The following is a 17,074-nucleotide window of genomic DNA, read 5'->3' as shown; positions in this document are numbered from 1 at the left end:
AAAATAAAGCAAATTTATCACTTATACTTTTGCTTATAGGGAAGGTGAGACGAAGCGATGTACCGGTGTCCGATTTATGGTCAGTGAACGCGCTGAACAAGGCCGCAACAACGACGAATTCATTCCGAGACGAGGGGCCCTGCGTCGCAGGGCGCCGCCGTGTTTTTCGCCGCGGCGGCGAACGCGGAAAATTTGGGTCCAGCCCGATCGCCCTCGCCGCGCCGCTTTCCGCCTCGCTCGGCGTCAAAAGCGGCCGAATCCGCTTCGCTCGCCGGATTTTTGGACAAGTGTGAACGGGCCCGTACGGGTCCAGGACAGTATCTTGTTGACCATAAAACGTCCTGTTGCAGCCCAGACAGCACGAGGCCGCGCTGTGTGAGGAACCAGCGACCGGTTCGCGGGCACGAAATATGGTCTAGCCGGCGGGAGCGGAGATCCGTCGAGCGTAGTACACACGTCATTCTGAGTACGCGCATGTGTCTCTCTCGACGATGCATCAAGAGGCCCCCCGCGTGCTTGAAAAGTGCGCCGACGCAGCTCGTGCGCGGTATTTTGATTCCCCAAGCAGGGCTTGGGAAACATGTGCACGTATACGTATAATCTGGGACTCTGTTTGCGTTCCAGCTCTGTTCAGAGGGAGCCCCTCCCTTTTCTTGGCGTCTTTTTTTCTTGCAACACCCGGCGAACTGCCTCATTGTTTGCCGAAGAAAAATGACGTAAACACGTTTCCACTTGCACCGAAATAGCATCGGAGAGAGATACGGACGGCAGAAGGCGGACGTCGCAAGGATGCCCGCGCGAATTTCTCTTTTTTCTCTTCCGTATACGCACAGAAAAATAATAACAACGTTCTCCTATGCAGCGTAGAAATGACATGATGCCCCTCGGTCCCACAGTTCGCACTCCGAGGCGAGGCCATGGCCCGGGCCAACAAACCAACGATGCGTAAACCAACCAGCCAGCCAGAATGTATACGTCTGCGAGAAAACCGCAACGTCACTTTTTTTTTACTTTTTTTCTTTTCATGCGGAGAAAATTCAAGAAAGGCATTGCACAAATGTAATGCAAATATATACAGGCTCTATTTCCCCTGCCAACCGTCCCCTCTAAGAGTTGCACACAAATACACCCCTGCGTGCCCCTTGTCAAAAACTGCAAAATTTCATCAGTTTTGACCCGCCGCGGTGGCTCAGTGGTTAGAGCGTTCGACTACTGATCCGGAGTTCCCGGGTTCGAACCCGACCGCGGCGGCTGTGTTTTTATGGAGGAGAAACTCTACGGCGCCCGTGTGCTGTGCGATGTCAGTGCACGTTAAAGATCCCCAGGTGGTCGAAATTATGCCGGAACCCTCCACTATGGCACCTCTTTCTCCCTTTCTTCTTTCATTCCCTCCTTTATCCCTTCCCTTACGGCGCGGTTCAGGTGTCCGCCGATATGAGACATACTGCGCCATTTCCTTTCCCCAAAAACCAATAATTATAATTAATTCATCAGTTTTGAGCTTTCATGCATTTTCCCAACATAACCAGATGTTGAAATTCTATGTTGACATTTAAGTTGCGCCAGCCATATGTGACTACAGCAAAATTTTCACTTGAGGAATGACAAAACGCATCGTGAGAATAAACATGAAAATTTCATCATTTCTGAACGCAGTAACGGATGCAGTCTGCGTAATTTTGATGCCCGCCTTTGATGATGTAGTGAATTTTTATGGCGCCAGGACATCTGCGGCCAAAGAGCGCCATGGCACACGGTTTCTTCATTTACTCAAGGTGGGGCCAAAGACCCATTTCCCAAGTATTTCACCCTAAAGAAGCCGAGCACCAGGCCAGGGGAAATCTTGTGCCCATTGTAGCACCGGTGGGTATACCCGGCGGCACTGGGGATCGAACCCCGCACCTCCCTCGTGCGAGGCGGACGCTCAGGCCACACCGCTGCGGTCGATGCCTGCCTTTGATACGGAGCGACAAATGTGCTAAAATGCAATTTCGAGGTTTCTATACAGTTAGCAAGTGTCGACATTTCTTGACATCACTGAGGACCGCGCTTTCAGCGGCCACAAATGCAACAAGTTTATAGATAGGCTGAATGAGGCTCTTCGTAGACGTGCGGCTCGCCCACCATGCACTACTGTCCGCAGCATAGCGCGGACAAAGGAGAAAAAAGTTGGGGGCTCTTTTGAGCCCGCTTTGCCAACTGCTGTGGGACCTCCCTCGGGACCGTTCTGGTAATCCCGTAAAAGCACTCGGGTTTGAGGCGCGCCTAGCGTTGCGATGAGCAAGAGGAGGAAGTTATGAGGAGAGGCGCTCGGTGTCTTTCAGAGCGACCGTTGCCACGCTGCGACAACGCACTCGATGCAAAATCCCAAGAGTATGTACAGCTATCGCTGTAAAAGCAGAACAAAATGTGTCGCCTAAGTTGTCCTCTCAATCTGGCCACAAGAGCATTTAGCGTAAGTGTGTACTTCGCAAATTTACGATTACCTGAAGAGGATAAAGTCGCATTTAGTTGAGTACTTTATGACACAAGTTTACTCTGCAAGGCTACATTATCAAAGGTGATATGTATCCCATTACACAAAAAGAGAGACTGTTCGCCTATAGATATGCAGCAAAGCTGCAGGCCCTCGATCCGCGCCTTCGCGTGTGCACCTTTATAACTTCCACCAATTTCAAGACCACATCGAATCGGCCCACTGCATTAAGCTTTCTTGAGGCGCGGATGCCGAGAGCAAAAACCCACAAATTCCTCAGTGATCCGATAGGAGGACACAAATGCCGTTAAATGCTCTCTTACTGATTTTTCAAGCATGAAACGAAAAACATTGTACATAGGGGTTGAACTTTTGGTTTCAACCGAAAAAAAACGATTAAAGTAACGTCGAATTGTTGAATAAGCAGAGCAGTTGTGTGACTTCAGGCATTGCTCAGATAGACTACATACCTCTGCAGAGCGGGAGGCACCACCTCTTTGCCGTCTGCTAGGGAAGCAATGTTTTGTTCAATATCGCCACCCGCTTAGAGCAGTTAGTTGGTTAAGTTGGCTTATCCACTGCATGTTAGGACAGTTGCACAAAACCATGCGTAAGCGTGACGAAAGAGTTATGTTCTGGCTACCACGACGGTTGAGCGGCAGTTCCATCACTTCCACGTGTGTTTTTGTCTGATGGCTATATTATTAATTCGCCTTACTTTCTTAATCATGATAGCGCTTCCTTCATTCAACAAGCACAGATCCAAGTACGGCGATTGTGCGTTTACTACACTGGCTAATAATAAACTGCTCAGCCTGACAAAAACGCTGAGATAAGACTGATGGTGACTTCCAATCGCAGAGTTGGAGCACTTCTGGAGCAACGTTTCCTGCTCTTTTCGGAGCAACTGTATTCCAAACGCAGATCTGAGGCACGGATCGCGTCTTCCAATCGTAGACAGGGAGCGGTTGCCGAGCCGAGATTGCTCCGTGGAGCAGTCGGGACTGCTCCGCCGAAATCGGCGGATCCGACCGGAAGTTTGCGTGACGTTCTTTTTCAGCGGCGATAGCGGCGCCCTACATGCTCTGGCCAGAGCAAGTGTACTTCAATCGCAATTTCAGGTCGCGCGCTCTGCGCCGGATTCAGGCGCTCTGTCACAGAGCGTGCAGATCGCTCCGGGCCTGCGATTGGAATTCACCATAAGTGATTTTGACCGCACAGGAATACTTCGACAAATCACAAAAAAGCAGTAATTCATCCATCGAAAATAATATTCGCCGAAAAAAAAACTGAAAACTGCATTCGAAAATAAACAGCGAAAAAAGTCCGTCGAATTTTCAAGAAATAAAAACGAACTTTAAACCCCCTACAGTAGTAACGTATATGCGGAACGTACGGACTGGCTAGACTCGGTAGCCAGGGTCAACTTTGCTGTAACAGAGCTTATCCCTTCTCCTTATTAGCCGTGCTGCTGCTGTGTTTATGGTGAAGCACTCGGAGGAGGGATAATGCTAAAAAATTGTCTGAGTGGTTATGGCGCTCGGCTGCTGGCCCGAAAGACGCGGGCTGGATCCCGGCCGCGGCGGTCGAATTTCGATGGAGGCGAAATTCTGGAGGCCCGTGTACTGTGCGATGTCAGTGCGCGTTAAAGAACCCCAGGTGGTCGAAATTTACGGAGCCCTTCACTACGGCGTCTTAGCCTGAGTTTCTTTGGGACGTTAAACCCATATAAACCAAACCAACCTTTCCTCCCTGAATTGTCAGCAATATAACACAGCTTTGCTGACACATTATTACAATCAGGCCAGGCTGTGCCAAGCGGTGACGATCAGCGAACCTAAGCAAAGAATGCGACCACAAAGCAGCAATAGTCCAATCGCTTCACGCGCCAAAATTGCCCTCCGGAAATAAATAGCGCTAACAGCCCAACAGTTTTATAGGTAGACAAGATAACTGCTGCTGGCACATGCTATAGGAATTTCGGCTTTGAGCCCTTTTGACCCTCTGCGACACCGCAGTTGACTTCAGTTCAACCCACTATATATTTTCATTCGGTGTGGTTGATCCAAATGAGTAAAAAACCCGGAAAACTATAACAACCGCCTGAAAATAGTATAGACACCCAATTTTGATGTCATGAAATGATGCGGAAGGCACTATGCATGAATCCCCATGTAGTATTCACCTATACGACCGCTAAATAATTCATAATCGTATTTTTCTGTCATGCTGTTCCGGTTTCAACAGCCGAACGATGGCACTGACGTCTGAGTGTGGTTATATGTCACGTGAGGCATGGAAAAACGTCGATGTAATCGCTGCTTCATCGTTTTCGTTTGGTTTATGGGGGTTAATTTAACGTCCCACGTCGACTCAGGCTATGAGACGCCGTAGTGAAGGGCGCCGAAAATTTCGACCACCTGGGGTTCTTTAACGTGCACTGACATCGCACAGCACACGGGCCTCTAGAATTTCTCCTCCATCGAAATTCGACCACCGCGGTCGGGATCCAGCCCGCGTCTTTCAGGTCGGCAGCCGTGCGCCGTAACCACTCAGCTTCATCGTTTTGATTTACTGCAGTGCTGAAGCCAGCCTCCCTCAGGAGCCGTAATGACAACGAATGTGGAAGCAGAGATTGTATTTCAGTTTTTTCATGCATCACGAGACTTCATAGTCCTCATTCGGCTGTTGAAACCGAAACACCACGAGAAAGAAATTCGATTATAAATTACCTAGCGGTCGTAAGAGAATACCAGGTCGTAATCTATGTATAATAATGCCTTACGCATCACAGCAAACAAGAAAACACACACCCAAAAGTTATGTGTCTATGCTCCTTGAAGATCACCACTGTCGAGGCAGTGAAACGCAGGCATGACAAGGTGACCGAGCATGCCTGTATTCGGCTCAGGATTTCGGGTTTGAGGACATTCTGGCAGCTCGCAAAGCCTGTTAAAAAAAAAGAAACTGGTGGCGGTTTAGCATTGCTAAACACGAAATATTGTGAGAAAGGTCTTTTTTTTTTTGCAGGTGGACACCACTGCCACGTACCTCAAAGCGCGACTGAGGTGTCCACTGACCCAGAGAGCCAGTTTTGTGCCTTTCCTTTCTTCAAAATCAAGTTTAAAACTTCTGCTGGTTTTAACAAAAGGAAAGACGCATAACTGCCTCGTATAGATTGACGCCATTGCCTACTCACAGCGCGACTGAGGTGTCCACTGCTGGCGTTCTTCATCGGTTTCTGCAGCGCGTCTCACACGCTTCCGTTCTCTGTTGTTGGCGGTGATAATAATAATAATAATTGGTTTTGGGGGAAAGGAAATGGCGCAGTATCTGTCTCATATATCTTTGGACACCTGAACCGCGCCGTAAGGGAAGGGATAAAGGAGGGAGTGAAAGAAGAAAGGTGCCGTAGTGGAGGGTTCCGGACTAATTTCGACCACCTGGGGATCTTTAACGTGCGCTGACATCGCACAGCACACGGGCGCCTTAGCGTTTTTCCTCCATATAAGCGCAGCCTCCGCGGTCGGGTTCGAACCCGGGAACTCCGGATCAGTAGTCGAACGCACTAACCACTGAGCCACCGCGGCGGGTTGTTGGCGGTGCTGGCGTTCTTCCTCGGCTTCACTTGGCCAGGCTTCACACTGACCGACCCCTGAAACCCGGAGAGTGCGGCCAGAAGTGCTTATACGCACTAAGCTCAGCTAATCGTGGTTCAGCGAAACCGTCCCGACGACCTAGACGGCTCCGGCCGACTCGCTCCGTCCGTAGCGAGAACTGCGATGCGAATGCCGCGAGAGCGGTGCCGGCTCCTTTTTCCAGCAAATGGCGAGTCAAGTGGCTTGTCACGTGGCCATAGCTGCCAAGGCGGCGGTAGTATAGCGGTATAGGCACGGCGGCGGCGACTGACGTGGTATGCCACGTGGCTGCCACACCTCCACTTGAAGGTCAAATTGCGGCGCCGATGACCTTGGCTTGACTAGGCCAGTAAAGCTTTCGCTTTAATACTGTTATAATTTCATCCTCAGTGCTATACTCCAAGCCTTTTCATGTACGTATATTGAATGCACGTTTCCCTGTCGAAAGGGCCATTTTAAAGGAGACGGCGTCGCTCACCGAGCATTTTTGGCGTTTTACTTATCTAGCAGTTCTACGTGCTGACATGCCCACATGCCCACAGATCCAGAAACCTTTCTCAATGCGTTGAACACGACTATTGCAAAGAATAACGGAAGTAAACAACGCTGGGTAATGGCTCTACCCTACTGACTCTCTCATAATTTTCTACGAGTGCCTTTTCCCGAGATTGCAGCTGCGTTGGGGCCTGTTCGCCCGCCGCGGTGGCTCAGTGGTTAGGGCGCTCGACTACTGATCCGGAGTTCCCGGGTTCGAACCCGACTGCGGCGGCTGCGTTTTTATGGAGGAAAAACGCTAAGGCGCCCGTGTGCTGTGCGATGTCAGTGCACGTTAAAGATCCCCAGGCGGTCGAAATTATTCCGGAGCCCTCCACTACGGCACCTCTCTCTTCCTTTCTTCTTTCACTCCCTCCTTTACCCTTCCCTTACGGCGCGGTTCAGGTGTCCAACAATATATGAGACAGATACTGCGCTATTTCCTTTCCCCCCATAACCAATTATTATTATTATTGGGGCCTGTTCGGGGTAATGTCCTCGCGACTACATTGTCTTCTACAAATAACGCCTCCTCAGTGCGGACACAATCGGTCTCAAGGCGTCGCGCTGCAAACTGCGGGGTACGTGCAGGCTTCGAGAGCGAACAGGTCCAACAAGAGACAGAAAATTCCGGTGAGGCTTAATTGTCCTGGCATTTGTCACGATCAGAACTTCAAAAAAAAAAAACTGCCGATAAAGTTGAGTACTAACTGCGCGCGCGTCATTTAAATACGACTCAATTCTGGCTAAGGGAACTGCATAACGACCGATCAGTCAATTACGCCACGGAAGGGCCTATTCACAGTTACGCGTTAATGGGTTTTATGCCGAGATTTCTTGCTTAAAGTGTCATGTCGCGCTTGAGAGGGCGTTTATAGGCATCGGTGTCTAACGAGTGACACTGGCGAGCTGCAAGGAAGTTTAGCCTGTGACGTCAAATTCGCAATTTGTACCGGCCTCCTCCCAAGCCCCAAGGAGAACACATCGTTGGAACTCCAGCTCATCGCGTGCGACACGCGCTCTTCTTGACACCAGGGGAGCTTGTTACAGTTTCTCAGGTTGGACATCTGTAAAATATACAAAAGCTATGCGCGCTTCTGCTGTCAAAATTTGGCGCCGGCTGAAGCTAGGAAAGCAAGAATCGACACTGGGAAGTGCTCTGGGCGACAGACTCTACAACACTGTGGTTGAAAACCACGGATATAGGCAGCGATCGAAGAATCGTACATTATTATCCTTATTTAAAAGATCAGGTTTTTGCACGCGCGTGTGGTTATATTGCAGTGCAAGCACCTACCAACTGCCGCCCACGAACATTTACAGTGCTACAGCACTAGCTTGACCCAGGCCAGCGCTCTAAACATAAGGGCACAAAATATGACAGCTACACGAATGAGTGGGCGAATGTTGCCGCTCATGCCTGAAACAACGGTGATAATGCGTAATGTCTGAACCGTTGCTTAAACTCGCGCATTCCAGTAACCTCACAGTAACCAAGGTCCATTTGTGACCACTTGGAATACAAGTGGTTTCCAAAGTGGGACCTACTAGGCTTTGTGAAGTCTATTCCGCATTGAGCTTTTGCGTAGGGCTGTGCAACCATGAATGCTCAACCAATTAACTGGGGAACTTTAATAACTTACGTAATAAGTCAATGCTTCAGTCTGGTCTTACCAATTGCTTCCAATCGGTCTGTTCAACGTACTGTGCAAGATATATCCGAACGAACATTTGCATAGTCGACTAACTAGGCAGAACTAATGTTCTTATAAGAGTTGTCAGCAGCTTAACCTACAAAAATGTATTCGCCATTTGCTTAATTGCTGCAGTCGAAATTGTATGGAATCAGTGGTCAGTGGCACTAAACAGGCAAGCGCCACTGACCCTATGAGTCTCATAAATTGGGTATATAAATGGGATAAGTGTGTTCTGTGGATGCATACATTAGCTATAGTAGTGTCTGGTGTTTCTTGTGTGTCCTCACGAATGTTTTCCTGATGCACTTTGATAATATGTTAGGCAAATATTTGTCACACTGTGTATTTTGCACTAGATAGCGATCGAGGTACATTTTTGTGAATATTTGCTGGATGCAATAGTCGCCTGTGACGTAACTGGCCAATTCGTCGTGTCAACTCGTCGATAAAAAACACGACTGGAACCAATTTGAAAATTCAATTGGAACTAACTGAAATATCCAATTGAAATTTTCAATGTTTTTTTTAACTGGAACGTGGTCCTTTTGGCAGTTTTTTTTTTTGTCAAGTGGTCCCTCTTTGAAGAGGTCCCTGTTCAATAACCCACTTAAAGCTCCACTTGCGAAATTTCGATCTGGGACAGCCTCACCTCGCGACGCACTTCCCAGGGCCGATTCTGGCCACCTTCAGCTAGAGCCAAACATTAAGGGAAGTTCGCACGCGCGTGAAGCAGTTGTAGCATTTTGGCATTGACTAAAGGACAATGACTTACATTTGGCAAACGATCAGCAGAAGCGGCTTAGAGGTTGAGGCTTCGGTTTAGGAATTCTACTCGCGAAATTCGAGCGTTCGGTTGGTATCACGTGGTGCGCATTAAGAACTACGCATGCGTCAAGGTTCCTCAAGGCACCACTAAACAACTCTGCTAGTTTTAAAAGCCACACGATCCTGTGTTCACCGTAACCGTGATAAACACTGAGCCGGATCCGTCCGTCAGAAACGCCCTTCCAAGCCTACAAACACACCTTCAAGATGTGCTTCCGGCCACTGTGTGCATCCATGTATTCCGCCACAGGGGCTTCGAAACGGTTTGGTTTATAGGGGTTTGACGTCCCAAAGCGACTCAGGCTATGAGACGCCGTAGCGAAGGGCTCCGGAAATTTCGACCACCTGGGGTTCTTTAACATGCACGGACATCGCACAGTACACGGGCCTCCAGAATTTCGCCTCCATCGAAATTCGACCGCCGCGGCCGGAATCGAACGCGCATCTTTCGGGCCAGTAGCCGAGAGCCGTAACCACTGAGCCACAGCGGTGGCCATACGGGGAGGGTACAAAGACTCAAAACTCGAGCGAAAGAACGCCGTGGAAGCCTGGCATTTTTCCCTGTAATGGTTTCGGTGGGCCTCTAATGACGAGCATCAAAACGTGACGTAGCACGACAGCGGCAGGTTGATCGGTGCGCCGGTAAGCGTCCCAGCAGTTCGGCAAGTTAGGCGTTTCTTCCAGTCCGCGATGCCCCGGCGACCTGTCGGGCAGCCGGGTAGCGTGCCGAGCTGCGTTTATCGCTGATTCCCGCGACTCACGTTTCTGTCTCCTTTTCTCACGTGCCCGGAGGTCATGATAAGTGCTCGTAAAGTGCGCCGAGAAGCTGTAAAAGGTGTTTGCCCTTAACAAGAGGACTGTGAAGATGGCTCGGCGCGTGCTCCGGGCGACGCCTGCCCCGACAGTCAGGCGCTGTCTCTGTCGCCAGCGGGCCCCGACTGAAGATACCGTTTCCCGACACTGCAGAGCGGGCACCTGGTCGAGCGCCGGCATCCCCTGGCAGCATGAGGCGGACGCGCGGGGACACTTGGCCGGAGCCACCCAGCCGGCGCTGCTGCTGCTGCTGACACGCGCCGCGGAGGCGGCCCCCCGTGCCAGCTGGTCACAGTACGTGCGTCTCTCCTCCCGGACACAGCGCGCACACAGCATCGCTATAAGTATCGCCGCATATTGCACCCCCGCCGACCATGCGCCACAATGGACAGTGAGAAAAGCATCTTTTCTTCTGCTTTCGTCGCTTGTGCACGGGGCGCGACGTATCAGCTACGTTCCGTCAATGCAAAGTTCCACCGATAATATATTAACGTATGAAGCTCGAGACCATCACGTGTACCGCAGAAGCAGCACATTTCGCGCAGCTCCAAGCAAGGAGGCTAAGCACTGACCCAAACACCTGTTTTACTTTCCTTGAAACTGACATTCTCGATCAGCAACACATTGGTTGCTTGCTCCAGTGGTAATTCATTCCCGCCCTTGAATGAGATCAAAAGTGCAGGCAGCTAAAGCAGACATAATAAGTGCTGTGTGCTTACAGGTGGTGCTGCTACATTTGCAGTCCTCCTGCATTTGTAACCGATAACACCAGGGCCATTACAGGGCAGGTGTAGCACATTTGACCTGTTCTCAGATATACAAGGCATCAAGTGTTCCGTTTTTCTTTAACAGCAGGCCCGTGTCACTGAGATGGCTCAGAAGCAAACATAAAAAAAGACTCTATACAGCCATCTGTTGCAATGAGCAGATGGCAGTGATACTACACAGAAGCTCTTCATGGCATTCAGTGACACAATGGTCCTGATATTTGCTGTTCCACATTTCCTACCCGCTACACAAGCACAGTATTTTCATTTTAGCAAACTGTATGAAGTTATATGTATTCTGAACACCATGGCATAAAAATACCACCAAAATTAGGGACCTCATGGTGAATTTTTATATTCAACAGTGAGTGCTTGCGGTTCTTTCCATACTTTACTTAACACAACCAGATGGCTGTGAAAACTGGCTTTGAGAATTCTATTATATATACTCTCATGATTGGTCCATGTCAAACAAATGACACTATACTGCAACATGCAACAAGAGTACATCCAGAGTACATCTTGACTGCACATTCTAAACAACACTTCAAGGTGCTTAATTCCAGCTTTAAGCCTGGAGTACATATTGCTAAGCATCCAGAATGCGTGTTCCAAGGGAAAGCCCACACCACCTTCATCTAGGCGACTAGGTTGCTCGAAATGAAACATAATACATTTTCTATTTATGTTGCGAAATTTTAGAACCAGCGCAGTTTTGTATTAATTTGTTTGTAGTACAAGTAAATAACTGGCCAAAGTAAGCAATTTTCAACATGAACGTCCCAGTACAGTTCTGCTTTAGATCCTCCTCCTTTTGTAATAACATCCATTGTGCAGTTTTGTAATGTTTTGAATAAACCAGAATTGTGCAAAATTAAGTCTTACCAATCTTACTCACACAGCATTAAAGTTTCAAAAATCAAGCATAATGCAAGAGCAGTAGTTTCATAATTGGCTTCTATAGTATGATACAACTGAAAAAAAAAAAAAACAGCAGTTAACACTGGGCCGCGCGCGGTCCGCGGCGTCAGATTTTTAATGTTTGACTTTATTAAACGAGCCAGTTATCAAAATTTTAGAGCTTATAATTTTTTTCGTGATTTGCTTCTTGTTTAGGTAAGAAGAAAAGTTTTAACAATGAACTACTTTTTTGTCGCAGAGAAATTCTGTGTGGCGGCCCTGGATGTGGGCAGAGCTTCACTGCAGACTTAAGTTGTATCCAACTATAGAGCTAAACTTCTGGACAACTTCAACATGTACAACAGCATTGAGGTGCTGGCTACATACGCCACAGAAAGTCCTCTCCACTCAGTATCAAGAAAATGGTCCTAAGAACTCTAGTGAAATGTATTCGTTGCGATTAGCTAGCTAGCATACAATGCCTAAGCATCCCCCTATCAACTTGTCATGGATGCATCCATCTAACAGATTAATCACGTGCCAAGTACTGAACCATACTACGAAAATAAAATGTACAGAAGAATGCAGAAGTACAACTGCAGTCTGAAAAATTCTCAAATTATTTTACATGCTGAAGATGTTGAGCTTTTGATGCAAATGGCATTAAACCCGACTCCCACAGTGTTAGCAAGACTTAACTTTAACAACTTTATAGGTCACCAGTACTTGACAAATGAGTGAAACCCTTCATCCATCTCTCTGCTCTTGTTCTGGAAGGAATATGACAGCACAATGTCGTGATGTTATCATGATCTTGCTCGGAATTACGAGTTTTGCAACACATTGTGCAAAGCTCACTTGTGCCAATTATCAGTCTGCCAGCAAGACCAAAATGAAGGTCGGGAGGAAGGCAGCTACATAGGATGATGCAGCAAGAAAGAAACTGTAGTTGGCTTGGTACACACATTAAAAGTGCGAAAACGGTCAGCAACGTTACTGCCGGGAGGAAGTGATGGCCAATATGCACCTCTTTCTTTTGTTTCAGTCAAACCTTGGCCACCGTAATGGAGCAAAACAACACATTGTCAGTCATCATGTTCATGTAAGTAGAACAGCAATTTTGGTCGAAGAAAGCATTCTACTTAAATGTTAGTGCTGTATTTTTTTTATCATCCGAAAACTTATATGTATGCAAAATTTGATCAGCTTGACTCGCATTTCTTCCCAGCTTTGTTTATGGGACACTCTTTAGCATGCATAAGGAATTCCAGTAACACTCTGCAGTTTGATCATCATAATTAAGTCTATAAAACTGCAAACAGAACTGCAGCAATAAAATGAGAGTAATGATAGGTTTTCTGGAGTAGTAATGGGCAGCCACTTTGCATAACTTAATTGGAAAAGCTGGATTACTAAGTGTTGCAAAAACAAGACAGTAATATCTAAATGTGTATTCAGTGCAAATAAAAAACAGGATTTTACGAAATTACATGCGTTATAGATACACATGAAATTCACACAGGTTTCGCATCAGCAGTGATATCATTTTACCTGTTCTCAACCTTGGGTGCATGCCTTCTTTCAAATTTTCCATTCAATGTGTCTAAAAGATTTTTTATAATTCTCATTAAAAAAATTTTTTGTTAGCCCTTGAACTGAAGTGCCTGTTACGTGCAGTGCAAGAATGACTATCAAACTATTACTCAAAAAAACTTTTTCTTATTAAAGTAACAAACTTGAAGTCGATGTGCAATATCCATGAGCAAATATGAAATAACAATAATTGTAACTGATTTGTAACTTTTAGTGCACTGGAATGTGTAACATGTCAGAACCGCACCAGCCATGGTTGATTTTTCAGGGCACAGGACCATTTATGCATGCTACTGTACCGGATTGCAGGGTAAATTTCTTAAGATACCAGACTCTAAAGCCAAATACCAAAGAAAATGGTTGGGTTTTCAACTCCTGGGTTGAAAACCAGGCCTAGCGACTTGACGCAGGCTTTCAGGTTGGCGCAAAATTTTTCCGACTTTTTTAACACATTTGACAGATTTCTGCACCACAAGCTTTTAACTAACTCTTTAATATTTGCCGTGATGTTCTTGCGTGAATTATCAACTTCCTTTCATTTAGTATACGGTGCACCTCAGTTAACAACACTATCTTTTCATAGTGCCTCTGGTGTACCCTAGACAGTATGCTCGGTCCCTTGCTCCTTCTAATCTATATTAATGATCTATGTAGCTTGTGTAGTATCTCAAGATCAATTATTTGCTGATGAATGTGTAATATACCATACAATTTCTAATAACATTGCCTGATTATAGCTTCCTTGACGAGTGAACTCATGGTGTTCTCTGGTTAATGGCATGAAACATCACAACAAAACTGATTTCCTTCACTCATAGTTGATCTCTCATTCCAACCACTTACATTATTAACAACAATAGTGCCAAACTATATACAAGTACCCCAGGATGCACCTTTACTTTGACCCAGCATGGCCTCACCATATTAATAGTACAACCCTAAAGTTTGCTGGCTGTGCACTCAGTGTTCGCAAACGCAACCTTAAACATGCACGTATGTACGTTAGAAAACTTGGACCACACTAATCTGGCTAAAGATCAAATGTGCCACAGCCATTTCAGACCCTGACCAAGCCTACCCAATCACTAACATTGAATCCTTGCAGAGCTGTGCTGCTCGATTTATCTTCAGACTACCCTCACTTTACTAATGCCACAGCTTTAAGAGACTGTGCCAAATTGGGAAACATCAAATTCAGTGATGCTACTGATAAAATCCAATTTGAAGCAATTTTTGGAGCACTGAAATTTCCAATTTGGAGCACTTTGGAGCAGAGGAAAGTCAATTTAGGACCAGTTTGGAGCACCAATATTTCCAATCTGAAGCAGTTTGGAGTAATAAAACATTGATTTGGAAGCACTCTGGGGCATGTAGTTTTAGTTTCCAAATCTCTTGGGTAGACAAACAATGCTGAAGAAGTATGAGTGTGGTGTAAAGATGTGCTACATCACTGAGTTCGTGAATATTGGCAGAGTCATACCTGCAATGTCTTCAATTCTGTTTTATGTAGTATTATTCAAGAAGGCACTTTTGCAAAATTGTCGTACACTTTTTAATTGAACAGCACATACTCTGCATAACTCCATAACTCACAGGCGAAGTAGCTCTAATGTGCTGATGTGTAGCTCTCCACTTTTCTTTATTCATTATTAAATCTGCTCCACATTAAAACCTCTCCAATCGTTCAGCAATGTCAGCCAGTTTTGTCATGTTTTCTTTTGTGCTTTCCTCAATCGAAAGCAATAAGACTCATTGCCTCCGCATCCCTCTGCTCGCTGATTGGTCCCTCTGTTCGCTGAAGCATTGCAATAACCCTGCGCAATGTGCAACGCTTTAGTTTTCAACAAATGACTGAGCACCAGGGTCACCATTTGGACCGAATGGCAAAGTACAAACATATCAACTTCATGCAGTTGTGCCCATTTACAGCGAACACTAACCTAGTACGAATGAGATCAATGCAGCAGTAAAAAGCGCATTACAGCTATGGCACCAAGTTTCGGATAGATTGAACGTCCCTGGACACGGTGCTCGATTGCAATGAAGACACAAAGGCCAGAAGCATGCATGCGAGAACGTGCCCACGTGGCTGCAATTTTCATTGCGAACATACTATATGAGTATCAAAAAATTTTCTGTGCACAATGTGAGAATGATGGCCGCTATACATATGCTACAGAAAGGCAAAAATCTTCCATACGAGCCATGTATTGTCCTGCCTTGCACACATAAATGCTCATGATTTCTACCATGGAGCGCAAAAACTGTTTCGAGCGGCTGCGGCAGCTCGGATGGGCAGAGCGACGAGGTTCCAACAAGATCAAAAGTTTTCGCCCCGCTGCGCCTCTCAGTCGCTTGCATTTGCATGTGAAACCGCCTTTAGGTGTGAATCTCGATGCGTGTGCTGCTCATGTTTTTTAAGAGAGAAACTGGCAGCGGCTCGAAAACGTGTCAAAACTTCGACGGACCGAAGGTGGCTTACGCATATATGGCATAAGAAGTACACCATGGAAGCCCATGTTATGTCCGTTTTTATTCCATTTACTGCAAACTTCGGGACATAGGGAACAGAGGACGAGTGACAGTTATGTTCGTCATAATTGAGCCTCAACAGACATTAACATTTTGAAATGGCGCCGAGAACTACGGTTATATCTGCCTGGATAGCAGGCGTACGATGCCGCCAAATTCGAAAGCAGAGAGTCTGGAGCAGTTTGGCACAGTTTTCCACATTTTTATCAGGGTGGCGCAGTTAATCTGGTTTGGCACACTTTGGCACATTCGGCGCAAGAGTGGGGTCACTGCACATTGTTGTAAACACGCTCGTTTAACACTTTTCCACAAACTTTATCACCATCCATTGATCACAGATGATTTCTTTGTCAACCCATTTCATTCTTCCACGCCGTCATCATCCTTTTGAAAGAAAACAACCTGCCACATAGCACCAACTCACTCGCGCGGCGTGGTACAGTTGCAGCCAGCCATCACCGCAGGAATGGGTATAAAAAAATTTCTAGAGCTCATTTGCTGAGACAGAAACATGTAATAAAGCCGGTTCATGCTTTTTCTCATATTTTGTGCATTTAGTCTTGTTCCTTTTATTGATCTTGAAATGGATTTTCTTTTCTTGGTTTCTATGTATTGTTTATTAATGTCTAAAGTGTTAATTGCAATGTGTCCTCCTCCTCCGCATGTAATCCCCTCCCTATGAGAGGCTTTACGGCAATGTGAACAAATAAATAAATTAAGCAGGTGCTCTGATAATTTTTAAATTTAATATACTATATTCAGCATGCAGCATTTATGCACTCCATCAGGAGGCATAGCCAGATACGTAGGCCATATTCTGTGGCTTGCCTGCTGAATTTGCGCCTTTTATTATTACCAGCACCAAAACCACCTGGCCTGATAATATTGGTGTGTATTCCTTGCCCTAACAAAATGGCTTGGCATGTTTCATGTATGATGCAGGGCCATGTTTGGTGGAAGCACATTTCTACTGTTCCTACTGTGCTACTGCTGCCAACGCAAAATGAGAGAAAATGCCTTTGCACCTCTGGACAATGCATCAACAGCCCACCACCCACAGGCGAGTGACAATGCGACAAGGCTATAGCCATTTATATATTTCATTTGGTGGATTTTTATGAGCAAAGAACTAACAGACTATAATAAAATACCTTGATTCTAAAAGTTTTACAGCACACAGCAGCAAGGTTCCAGATCAATTCAATTAGGACTGAAGCCTCAGTACACAAGCATTTTTGCTGCTCCAAAATGTGCAAGATGCACATTGGAGTGCTACGTATTCCTTATTGAAGTCTTTTA

The 17,074-nt window shown here is 46.4% G+C and overlaps 1 protein-coding gene across 2 annotated transcripts in view; it reads left to right on the top strand.

Annotated features, from left to right (window-relative positions):
* LOC144113309 (uncharacterized) overlaps positions 1–17,074 on the top strand; it is a 54,563-nt gene that overhangs the window by 27,864 nt on the left and 9,625 nt on the right. Inside the window, exons 2-4 of one of the 2 annotated variants that reach the window (XM_077646299.1) lie at positions 10,137–10,277; positions 12,696–12,752; positions 16,718–16,835. In XM_077646299.1, the coding sequence (XP_077502425.1) occupies positions 10,137–10,277; positions 12,696–12,752; positions 16,718–16,835 (316 nt within the window). Of the gene's footprint in view, positions 1–10,136; positions 10,375–12,695; positions 12,753–16,717; positions 16,836–17,074 lie in introns of both variants that reach the window. The other variant, XM_077646300.1, reaches the window with a different exon arrangement.

The sequence above is a fragment of the Amblyomma americanum genome, chromosome 1 (genome assembly GCF_052857255.1).
Source record: "Amblyomma americanum isolate KBUSLIRL-KWMA chromosome 1, ASM5285725v1, whole genome shotgun sequence".
In the NCBI taxonomy this organism is placed as follows: domain Eukaryota; kingdom Metazoa; phylum Arthropoda; class Arachnida; order Ixodida; family Ixodidae; genus Amblyomma; species Amblyomma americanum.
The sequence above is the reverse complement of the archived record's forward strand: the minus strand, read 5'-3'. Positions and strand labels throughout refer to the sequence as shown.